The sequence below is a fragment of the Cebus imitator genome, unplaced genomic scaffold (genome assembly GCF_001604975.1).
Source record: "Cebus imitator isolate Cc_AM_T3 unplaced genomic scaffold, Cebus_imitator-1.0 Scaffold97, whole genome shotgun sequence".
Taxonomy (NCBI): Eukaryota; Metazoa; Chordata; class Mammalia; order Primates; family Cebidae; genus Cebus; species Cebus imitator.
The window spans coordinates 3,375,356-3,387,928 of NW_016107412.1; the positions used below are offsets into that span (position 1 = coordinate 3,375,356).

At 39.8% G+C, this 12,573-nt stretch overlaps 1 protein-coding gene across 1 annotated transcript; it reads left to right on the plus strand.

Moving 5' to 3' along the window:
- The first annotated feature begins 2,080 nt into the window (after window positions 1-2,080).
- Window positions 2,081-6,867, plus strand: MBL2 (mannose binding lectin 2). The gene is made up of 5 exons (XM_017536358.2): window positions 2,081-2,199; window positions 3,273-3,468; window positions 4,128-4,244; window positions 5,606-5,674; window positions 6,401-6,867. The coding sequence occupies exons 2-5, from the start codon at window positions 3,282-3,284 to the stop codon at window positions 6,772-6,774; spliced, it is 747 nt and encodes a 248-aa protein (XP_017391847.1). The 5' UTR covers window positions 2,081-2,199; window positions 3,273-3,281; the 3' UTR covers window positions 6,775-6,867.
- Window positions 6,868-12,573: the final 5,706 nt, after the last annotated feature.

The following is a 12,573-nucleotide window of genomic DNA, read 5'->3' on the forward strand; positions in this document are numbered from 1 at the left end:
GGTAATATCTTGGGTACATACTTACTAACCCAGTAAGACCTCAAAAGGTTAAATTAAATACTAGCAATTTAGATATCCTAAATGCTTATCAAAAATTACTGGGGGATATCAACTGGCTTTGCCCCACCTTGGGCATAGCAACTGATAAGTTGCAAAATCTGTTTTCTATCTTAAAAGGCAGTGCTCCCTGGATTCTCCCAGGTATTTAACCCCTGCAGCAAAAAGGGAAATTGAGAAAATAGAGCTAGCTATCTCTCAAAGGCAGCTAGATCACATATACCCAGGATATTCAATTCAGTTGTTTGTCTTTCCCACTAGCCATTCCCCAATAGGATTAATAGGACAAATGGCCCTAGCACTGCACTTTCTAGAGTGGGTTTTTTGCTCACATACTGGGAGTAAAACACTATCTCCCCATATTCAGCTAGTTAGTAGAGTCATCTGCATGGGCAGACGATGCAATCAGTTGCTAGGTTATGACTCTGATACCATAAGAATTCCTTTGAGCAAAAAGCAATTTGAAGCAGTATTGCCCCTCTCTTTAGATCTTCACATAGCACTCTCTGATTATAAAGACCATTTAGAACACCTCCTTCCTGCTGACAAACTGCTTCAGTTCTTATCTCATACTCCTTTAATTATGCCTACAAAAGTAGTTTACTACCCCATACTTAATGCTTTAATGCTGTTTACTGATGGTTCTGGTAAGAATGGAGAAGCGACAGTCTGGTGGGAACCACAAAATTTCCTCATTTGATCTGGATTGACTAGACCTCAGAGAGCTGAGGTTGGATTTCTGATACTGGCCATGGAGTCATTTTCTGCTCAGCCCATCAATATTGTTAGTGACTCTGCTTACTCTGTTTATTTATTGCAGAACCTTGAGATAGCCCTAATTATGTCTACTTTAGAGCCCACCCTGTGTGCCCTTTTTCTTTGACTTCAGCAATTGCTGGGTCAATGTACATATCCTGTGAAAAAAGATCATAGTATAATTGTGACTGGAACTATGGTATGTCCCATGCCAGCTGTTAAAGGGTGTGCTAAGATGTCCCAGGAGCCATAGAGTGTCTTGGGGTGGCATGGGTTCTACTTGGGGTCTGGGATATCCCATCTCCCATTGGCCCAAATTATAGGGGATTGGGACATGGCTATGAAACTGTCATTGATGCCACAGTAGACACAGATATCAGTACGATCGCCCTGCAAATGGCTGTGGAGGCTTCAGTCTAAGATATTATAGTTAACTGGAGGCTATGGGCCTATTGCCTATGATGGACCTCCAAACTAAAGTGGAATGCATTACTTTCTCGGCTTTGTTCTTTAGCACAGGAAGAAATGTTTGGGAAAGTGGCATTTATTGCATTTCCAAATTTGAGGCTACCTGCAACTAGGACTGTTAAGGCATTTCCTTTGCCATGATGTAGCCATAATTATGTTTGGGCAGGTACACCATAAGGGTTAGAAGTTATATAACTTACACCCAGTGGGAGGATAGTGGAATGATATGTAGTGTTACCTGGTACCTTAGTCCAATGTGTGCCATTAATGAGGGACTCCACTGGGGGTAAATCTATCCCTCCCAGCCAATCAGTTATGTTATTAGCGACTGGGAAGGGGGTGTCTGCCCAGGTGACAGGCCAAAAGGAAGGCAGATCTAAGAGACGGGCCCAATAGAGTGTAGCAGGTACAGGTTGGAGACAAATCGAGATGATAAAAAAGATCAATACCCTACTCGAGTTGCAATGTACAACTAAGAGCTACTGTGCTTTCGAGTGTATGTGCATATGCAGGTGTCTGTATGTACAGTTGGCGTGCATGAGCGTATGTATGCATTTGTATCTGTTTTCCTGTTAGAAATAAGAATTGCAACATGACCAACCAGGTGACCTAGTTATGGTAGTTCAGCAATGAGATTTGCCAAAATGGGTGGCAGCTGAAAGAGGAATTGTGCTGTATTAAAGTAGACAGCTGCCCAGCACTGTGCCAGAGGCTTCTACATTTCTGTAGTCCTATGAAGAGTTGTTTATTAATCTAGAGTGGAAAGCCAGGCCCCGGCTATCCCTGTTCACACGGCTGATTGGACCCTAGCCCAGCCTCCTCTCTCACTCTGAGGCATCTGTCAGATCCCCAGGCTAGAGGGCCAGCATCTTTGTCATTGAGTCCCTGCTCTGCAGAAACACCAAGAAGTCATTTCTGGTAAATAAATCTGGGTTCCTGGATCAAGGGTTTGGGGAGCTGACATGACCTTGGAGGCATGGAGGATGATTTCTAGGGGTGGGGGAGTGGGATGGAAAGCAGAAATCAGCTTGAGGAGGTCTCTTTCTCTGCTTGTGTTGGAGCACCTGTGACTTTCTTCCATTCCCTGTTCATCTGCAATGGAGACTGTCTTTGTTTTCAAAGGGAGCCTCGGAGGCTTAGACCTATGGGGCTGCGCTGCTGAGGTTTCTTAGGAGGCAACAGTTGGAAGAAAGCTCTGAAGAACAAGTGAAAGGTTAAGATTGAGAAATAGGAGGATGATTCAAGGCAAGTTGTCTAATTGCCAGTGGTTTTGACTCACAGAAAATAGGGAATTCTTGCCGGAATGTAGAGAGGGATCTAGCCCTCTGCCAAGAAAAACGTGGTGAGAAATTTCCAGAGAAAATGCTTACACGGGTAAGCCTGTCTAAAACACCGAGGGGAAGCAAACTCAAGTTAATTCTGGGCTATGTTGGTGACTAAGGAAGAGGTCGATCTGAGGTTGAGACCTTCCTCTTTGGATCACCAGGCTTCAGCTTAAGGCCTGTCGCTGGGTAAATGATCATTAACAGGCCCTGGAGGGAATCAGCTGCCCAGATGCAAAGATGGGATTCAGGTGGCAGATGGACCCAAAGGGGACGTGGGGAGAAAGAGGAGGCTCCTACAGACACCTGGGTTTCCACTCATTCTCTTTCCCTAAGCTATCAGGCATGAGTGAGCTGGCAATGCACAGTCTCATTCATTCTCACTGCCACGGAAAGCATATTTATAGCCTTCCAGCAGCAACACCAGGGGCCTAGGCACAGGTGAACCCCTCCTTGGGATCCCCACTGCTTGTCATAGCACCGACCTTTGTTAAAGTACTAGTACGCAATGTCACAAGGAATGTTTATTTTTCCAAATTCCCGTCTAGAGGCCAGGAATGGGTCATCTATTTCTGTGTAGCCTGCACCCAGATTGTAGGACAGAGGGCATGTTTGGTAAATATGTATTGATTAACTGAGATAATCTTCTCTGACTTTTGTCACACCAAGGTGTGGACCATGTCCCTGTTTCCATCACTCCCTCTCCTTCTCCTGAGTGTGTTGGCAGCATCTTACTCAGAAACTGTGACCTCTGAGGATGCCCAAAAGACCTGTCCCGCAGTGATTGCCTGCAGCTCTCCAGGCATCAACGGCTTCCCAGGAAAAGATGGGCGTGATGGCACCAAGGGAGAAAAGGGGGAGCCAGGTACAAGTTGGGCTGTTCTGTCTCTGCAATTCTTTACCTTCCAGAGAAAACTGCCTGGAGATATGAGGACAGTGATGTCCTATTTGAGTATCTTTTTCTCAACTATACTATAATTCAAAACAAAGTCAGCTCCCATTCTCTGGCATCTCAGACTTCCACACAGCAGTTTGTGACAAATAGTTGTCTTGTCTGCCCAGGAAAGTGGCTCACAGGTCAGGCCATCCTATGGGACACAAGATGAATTTTTCTTCTTTGGGTCATTGTCATGTCAGACCCCTACTAACTTCAGTAGGGATGGGACCAGGTTCAAGAGGCCCAAGAGACCTGGAGCCAGCAAACAAACACAGGTTTTATTGGGGGGACCTATTTACAGGGAGATCCAGTGGCAGTGGGCTGGACGGGAGAATCACAGTTACTTGTAAAAAGAGATGCAGTTAATTTTCACTTAGCTCCCTCCCCACAGCAACCTCCACGTGGCAACTCTATTTCTTAAGTTATTGCTCTCGGGTGCGTACCATACAGTTCTTAGAGCAGTGGCTCAGAAAGGTCAGTCCTGGGTCAAGGTCTCCTTTCTCCTGGGAAGGGATTGAGCATCAAACTCTTGGAGAAAGAGAGAAAGAACACAGATATTAAGTCACATTTCCTTTGTCTTCCAACAGGCCAAGGGCTCAGAGGCTTGCAAGGCCCTCCTGGAAAGTTGGGGCCTCCAGGAAATCCAGGGCCTTCTGGGTCACCAGGGGCCAAGGGCCAAAAAGGAGACCCTGGAGCCAGTCCAGGTAAGGACCCCAGCAAGGTCTGAGCTGAGTGCACGCAGGTTCTGAGACCTTGAGTGCCTGGTGAGAGGTGTCACTTCTCCTGTTCCTTCAAAGGAAGATACCCAAATTTGCTTTCTGACCCAGTGCCCTCAGCCCTCTCTTTGTTCATAGAGCCTTGGGGAATTCCTGTAAGTACCTGAGTACAGACTCACAAACTTTTCAAGACAACTCCCTCATCAGGCACTCCCTGTAGGAGCTGAGCCTGGGTTCTCCATCACCTGAAACAGTCCAATGTGAGGCCCTGGTCCTAGAGGGAGAATATAGGCCATCTAAGTGTGGGCTTACTATGCCTATTTTTACAAAAGCGTGTAACCACGTGATGTCATCTTTTACTTCATAAGAAACCAAGCCAACACTTAATATCTTAAAAACACAGCCATCAATGTAAATCACAAGACCGTGGGTCAGCCATGTGATTTCTCTGCTGGCTTAAGCTGTAGCTCACTCGTGTATGTGTGTGGTCGACTGATGGCCAATAGTCTCACTCCTGTGTCTAGCTGTTGTTTGGATGTTAGCTGGAGTGATGAGGGTAACTGAACCACACCTCTCATCATCCAACAGGCTAGCCAGGGCTTGTTCACATAGCAGTGACTACAGAATTCCCAGGAGTAGAAATAACAAAGGCTGTAGGCTTCCTGAAGGCTCAGAGCACATTATCATTTCTGCCACATGGTATTGGTCAAAACAAGTCACAAGGCCAGCCCAGATTCAAGGAGAGGGGAAACAGACTCCATGTCTTAATGAGAAGAGCTGTATTCTATTGAGGCCATTTTTGCCATCTACTACAAGTGGTTTTGCCCTTGCCCTCCCCACTTGGATAATGGGCAACTCACAGAAATCTTGGTTTCCTGACTAACAGAACAAACTCAGGAAAAACAAAAACAAAACCGAAGACAACAAAATTAAAACCTCTCCAAAGACAAAACCCTGCGATCTTTTTAGTCACTCTTCACCAGCTCATCATAGAGTAATGCCTCAAGAGATTTCTGTTTAGTTTTGATAAAACAATTTATTTGGAAAAAAAAACCTGTGAAGAACCTGGCCTATGTATTGCTAGATAATCAGAGAGTATATGTGTGCATGTGATATGTATGTGTACTTTGGGATACAGTAAACATACAAAGAGTGACGTTTAGAGTTGGATGGAAATAGAGATTTTTCTTTCTTTTTGCCTTTCATATTTTCATCTTCCTTCAAAGTATAAACATCAATGTAAAATAAATGTTTTTTTCAGTTTGAAAAAGATACTCCACTTCCTTATATATGCACAGTTCTGAGGCTCCTTTTCAACAATCCTTCTTTACTTTGTTCTGATTTTCTAGATTGTGATTGTAGCCTGGTTAACTCAGAAAGAAAAGCTCTGCAAACAGAAATGAATCGTATCAAAAAGTGTAAGTTTTTTCTCTTACTCCACAGGCAGCTTGAAGTTTGGGAAAAATAGAATGCAACAAATATTTACTCAATGCATATAATCTTCTGTACCCTGATAGGCATTTCTCATATTCTGACCTCATAAAATTCTCATAATATTTTGGTAGAAATTGAGGCAAAGGGAAGTGCAATTACTTGCTCGAATGCACAAAGCTAATAAATGGTTTACAGATGGAAATCAGTCTGACTCAGAGACCCTAATCCTTTACCCTCTGATATTGCTCACTGAAAATGGGACTTATACCCCATTGTTGCACTGATATTGAGATCTGGCCATGAGGCCTAACCTGTCTCGGGCAAATATTTTCAGATATTTTTTGTTTGGTCTCAAGTTAATAATTTAGAATTCAGAAGGCCAAATAATATGTCTTCTAGCATGCTAATCCAAAAGCACAGAGGCCTTTGCACCAGTCTCTCTGTTTACATTTGGGTTGCCATATTTAACAAATAAAAAAACAAGGCATCAGTTAAATTGTATTTCAGGTTAAAAAATTTTTTTTAGTGTAAGTATATCTGAAAAATTACATGGGAGATATACTAAAATATTAATTGTTTGTCTGAAATTCAAATTTAACTGGATATACTATATTTTATCTGGCAACTCCACTCTAGAAGACTTTTTCTTGAGAAACATCTTGAGTTGGGCTTAAGGATGAGCCAGTTTCACCCACTTTTTCACATTTTAGGGGTAACCTTCTCTCTGGGCAAACAAATTGGAAAGAAGCTCTTCCTGACCAATGGTGAAACAATGACCTTTGACAAAGTGAAGGCCCTGTGTGCCCAATTCCAGGCCTCTGTGGCCACCCCCATGAATCAGGCAGAGAACACGGCCATCCAGAGTCTGGTCAAAGAAGAAGCCTTCCTGGGCATCACTGATGAGGAGATGGAAGGGCGGTTCGTGGATCTGACAGGAAGAAGACTGACCTACACAAACTGGAATGAGGGTGAGCCCAATGATGCCAATTCCAGGGAAGACTGTGTAGCGCTCCGGAGAAGTGGCCAGTGGAATGATGTCCCCTGTTCCTACTCCCTTCTGGCCATCTGCGAGTTCCCTGTCTGAAGGGTCACATGACTCGGGCCCCCCTTGTCCTTTTACTGTAATCCACAGGCCCACACTCTGCTTGGAAAGATAAATTATGTCAATTTCCCCATATGCAGTGTTGTTGCTCCTTTGTGGGCAATCACTAATAATGATCACTAATAGCACCACCACCAATAAAGCAATAAGAGAAGTAGTAATAGTAGCAGCAGTAGTAGTCATACTAATTATATTTTTAATATATACTATGAGACAGACACTTTCTTTTGTATACTACATTAATCATCTAGTTTAATTAAGCTATAATATTTTTGATAGTGTTCGCTTGCTGCAATATAAAAATAAGATGGATTTATTTTTCCATTTACAACAAACCCCTGTGCTCTGTTGTGCCTTCCTTTCTCTTTGGGTAGAAGGCTTCCTAATGACATGACCACCGTTTAATACCATAGCTTTTTAGCAAGTCTCAGGTATTAAAAAACTCTATTTTGTAACTTTCTCTATGAACTCTGTTTTCTTTTTAATGAGACATTAAACCATGTAAAGAACATAAATAACATAAATCTCAAGCAAACAGATTAACATATTCTCATACACATACATACCTATATATCCACTTTCTAGATTAAGATATGGGATATTTCTGACTCCCTAGAAGCCCCTTTATAACTCCTCCTAGTACTAACTCCTAGGAAAATACTACTCTGACCTCCAACATCATTTTGTCTGTTGGTGTACGTTGTATATTTGGGATCATACTGTGTGTCATGTTGTATGTCTTGTTTACTCAGAATTAAGTCTGTGAGATTCATTCATGTTATATGTAGCAGAAGTTTCATCCTTTTCCTTGCCATGTAGGGTTTCCTTATAGTAATATTCCTCAGTTTATCCATTCTATTGTTAATAGGCACTTAGGTGGCTTCCAATTTGGGGCCATTAAGAAAGAGAATCCACAAACATTCCTGTACTTGTTTTTTTCATAGACATGGTGCACTAATTTCTCTTGGCTGCCTATCCAGAATTGGAACTTTAAGGGGATGAGGGAAGCATGCATTTAGTTTTAGGAGATACTACCAGTTTTCCTAAGTGATTGTATAAATTTATTTTCCCAGCAATGTGTGGCAGTCCTAGATGCTGTATGTGCTTATAAAAAGTCAATGTTTTTACTTCTCTTAACGTTTATTATTCCTGTAGATATAAACTGTATTTCCCCATGGTTTTAATCTGTATCTCCCCAACATGTAATAAGATTGAACACATTTTTTATGCTTATTGTGTACTTGGATATCTTCTTTTGTGAAGTACCCATTCAAATCTTTTGTATTTTGTTTAAATTAGTTAGCCAATATTTTTCTTACTGATTTTTATGTTATTTTTACATTCTGAATATGTCCTTGTCTATGTGTAACACAAATATTTTTCTAATTTTTGACTTGCTCCTAATATTGAATGTTGATGAGCAAAATTTACTAATTTTGAGAAAATCTTATTTATTCATATTTTCTTTCAAAGTTAGTGCTTTTTGTGTCATGTTTAAGAAATTTTTGCCCATCCCAAAATCATGAAAATATTTTTTTATGATTTTGAAATCATGAAGATATGTTTCCATTTTTTTCTAATAGTCTTAGGATTAAACATTCTATCTATTCCTGGTAAAACAGATATCCACTTGATACAGCACAATTTGTAGGAAAGGCCATTTTTCCTTCATTGAACTAGGGTGGTCCATTTTCGTAAATTAAGTAACTGTGTATGTGTGTGTCTGTTTCTCGGCTATCTATTCTACTAGTCTATGTGTTGGTGCTTGTGTCAAACAGGACACTATTTTAATTACTGTACATTTATAGTTGTAACTATAGTTCAGCTTTGTTCTTCTTCAAGTTAAGATTTCCATACAAATATTAGAAACAGCTTCTCAATTTCCACAAAACCCTGATGAGCTTTCCATTGGGACCGCATTGACTCCATCAAACTTATGCAGAACTGACAGCTTGCTACTGAATCTCTAATCAATGTTCACCATGTATCTCCATTTAATTAGGACTTCTTTAACTAATATTGTTATGTTTTGATATTTTAATTTTTAAACTAAAATAAATATCTTAAAATATCTTGTTTCAGTGGTTTTGGTAATTTTAATAATATATTTTTAATATTTTTTCTTTCTTTCTTGTACACAGAAATACAGTTAAGTTTTATATGTAGACTTACGATGTTTAGTAATCTCAATAAGATTATTTCTTAACTCTAGTAATTCGTAGATTCTTCTGGATTTTGTATGTGCATACTCATGTAAGTTGAAAATATGGCAGTACTTATTTCTTCCTAATTGCTTTAGTTTTCTTTCTTATCTTATTGCACTGGCTAGCAATGCCAATACAATACTTAATAGAAATGTTGACAATGAACATTCTTCTCTGATTCAGTAAGCTAACTCTGTTTTATTTTGGTTATTAGGCATTAGTATTTATCTTTTTAAAAGCATCAAATTTATATTTAACTTAACTCCCTTTTCTGCCCAACTACTCCCCTACACTGTAGGGGCTTGTAAGGTTCTATTCTCCAGCATTCCATTCCTGCTTCCTTGAATATAGTCTTCAGGGGCTGGGCTGAGAGGATGGACGGTAATTCTTGAAATGACTAGCTGTGACAACTGCCTGTTCTTTCTCTGCTTTTACCACTACTGACGTAGCTCACTGTTAGCAGATCCCCTGACAGTGACTGGAGTCTCAAAATAAGTTGCTGAAGATAGGCTCAATCCCAGTTCCCCTTTGCATAGCTACTTCCTATGTCCTATTCTTTCTCTTTCTCTTTTTTTTTTTTTTTTTTTGAGACGGAGTTTCACTCTTGCTACCCAGGCTGGAGTGCAATGGCGCAATCTCGGCTCACCGCAACCTCCGCCTCCTGGGTTCAGGCAATTCTCCTGCCTCAACCTCCTGAGTAGCTGGGANCGCCTCCTGGGTTCAGGCAATTCTCCTGCCTCAACCTCCTGAGTAGCTGGGATTACAGGCACACGCCACCATGCCCAGCTAATTTTTTGTATTTTTAGTAGAGACAGGGTTTCACCATGTTAACCAGGATGGTCTCGATCTCTTGACCTCGTGATCCACCTGCCTCGGCCTCCCAAAGTGCTGGGATTACAGGCTTGAGCCACCACGCCTGGCTTTCTCTTTTTTTTGAGATGAAGTCTCACTCTGTTGCCCAGGCTGTAGAGCAGTGGTGCGATCTCAGTTCACTGCAACATCCATCTCCCAGGTTCAAGCGATTCTCATGCCTCAGCTTACCAAGTAGCTGGGATTACAAGCACATGCCACCATGCCTGGGTAATTTTTGTATTTTTAGTAGAGACAAAATTTCACCATGTTGGCCAAGCTGGTCTGGAACTCCTGACCTCAAGCGATCCTCCTGCCTCAGCCTCCCAAAGTACTGGGATTACAGGCATGAGCCACCATGCCCAGCCTCCTATGTCTTATTCTTGAGAGCTGCTTTACAAATTCCTCATGTCCAAAAATAATCTTACAATCAAGGCATTATTATTTGCCAACTTGAGAAAATCCAAATATTCCTGAAGGTGGTTTCTGGATATGTGTTAAATGATTTAAATCCTGTCAGCATAGATTCTCTTCAGTGGAAGATTTTAAAGAAAAAAAAAAATATTTGGAGAAATTTGTCCTGATAAGCTTGCTAAAAGAAAGTCATATCACTGCGTAAGTTAGAAGTCAAATCATTGGTAGAAACAGTAAACACTATACATACAAGTTTAGTCACTGTATTCTCAGGTCTGGTGCTGAAGTGTTGCTAAGAAAACTTCTGCTATTGTCCAGAGACCACCAGAGCAGGTGTAGACTCCTGAAAGACAATATAATGAAGTGTTTCAGAGTACAAGTGCTCCAGTCAGGCCTATCTAAACTGGATTCACAGCTCTGTCACTTAATTGCTACACAATCTGGAGCCGCTTAACCACTCTGTATTCCAGCCATTTATTTGCAGCTGGGAGAAAATAATGATTCCTATTTCATGAAAATTATGGGGGCAATGAAATAAGTTAGCACCTTTAGAGTGTGTAGTGAAGTACCAGGATACTATATTTGAGGCCTTGACACACACGGTCATGCTGCTAGATACATACTTTTTGATGAGATGATATGGTGATATTATAAATAATACAAATTGATTTTAAAAAATTAAATCAACCCTCCTTTGATGGACTAACTCCATTTAGTCATATTTTATCTTGTGTACATATTATAGGAGTGGACTTACTAGTCGTTTGTTTAGAACATTTTCATATGTTCAGGAGAGATACTGGTATTTTTTTTCCCTCCTTAATGCAATCGCTAGGTTTTGGTGTCAATGTTTTGCAAGCCTCATTAAAATGAGCTGTGATGTGCTGTCATGCTCCCTATTATCTAAAATAATTTGTGTAAAATTATACTTTAATGTTCGATACATTCACCAGTGAAGCCATCTTGGAACGGTGTTTTCAGTTGGGAACTGATTTTAATTTCAGATTTAATTTCCTCATGACCTAAACATATTCATGTTTTCTGTCTTTTGTTCAGTTTCAGTGAGTTATATCTTTCAATGAATTTGTCAATTTCCTCTGAATATATATGTATTGGCAAAAATTTTTACAATATCTTCATCATATTTCTTTTCAATATAAGTGGGATCTATAGCAATGTCTATGTATCTGTTATGAATACTTGTATTTTAGCTCTTTTCTTTTTTCTTTCTTCTTTTTTTAATCACTCAGGCTGGAGAGCAGTGGTGTAATCTTGGCTCACTGCAACCTCTGCCTCCCAGGTTCAAGTGATTCTTCTGCCTCAGTCTCCCAAGTAGCTAGGATTACAGATGCCCACCACCATGCCTGGCTAATACTGTATTTTTAGTGAAGAAAGGGTTTTGCCATGTTGGCCAGACTGGTCTCAAACTCCTAACCTGAAGTGATCCGCCCACCTCAGCCTCCCCAAGTGCTGGGATTACAGATGTGAGCCACCACACCTGGCCTCTTTTTTTCTTAATCAATTTTGCAAAGGATTTGTCAATTTTATTAATCTTTTCCAAAAACTTCTTTTTTGTATTTTCTCTAATAACCTCTATGATTATGTTTATATATATGTGTTCTTATCTTTGTCATTTTCTTGTACTGATCTTCTGCGGGTTTAATTTGACATCCTTTTTCTAGATTCTTTTAATTTACATTTAGAGAACTGACTTTCTTCTTTCCCTCTTTGCTAATATAATCATTTAAAGTTATAAATTTTTATTTAAGAAATATTTCAGCTGCATACCACAGGTTTGGATATGTATCTTTTGTCACCAATTCAAAATATGTTTTTCATATTCAATTTAAAATATTTTATAATTTTCATTGTGACTTCTTTGACTCATGGTTTATTTATAAATGTGTGGTTTAATTCCTAAATATTTGAGTATTTTTAAAAGTTATATTCCTGTTATTTATAGTTTAATTCTACTGTAACCAGAAATATACTTTTAGTTGAGTTCAGTCTTTGAAATTAGTTAAGATTTAATTTTATGATCTAGGTTATGTTTAGAATGTTAAATGTATTATGTGCGCTGGAAATAATGTGGCTTTTATAGTTTGTTAGTGTGTCATTAGGTCAGAATATTAATCTTGTTCATATTTTCTATATTCTCACTAATATTTTGCTCTTTTAGAAGGAAATAAAAATCAGAACAGGAATAAATGACATACAGAGTAGAAAAGCAAATAGAAAAGATCAATGAAACTCAAAGTTAATTTTTGTGAAGATACAATTTCCAAACTTTAGCTAAAATAACTTAGAGAAAAAC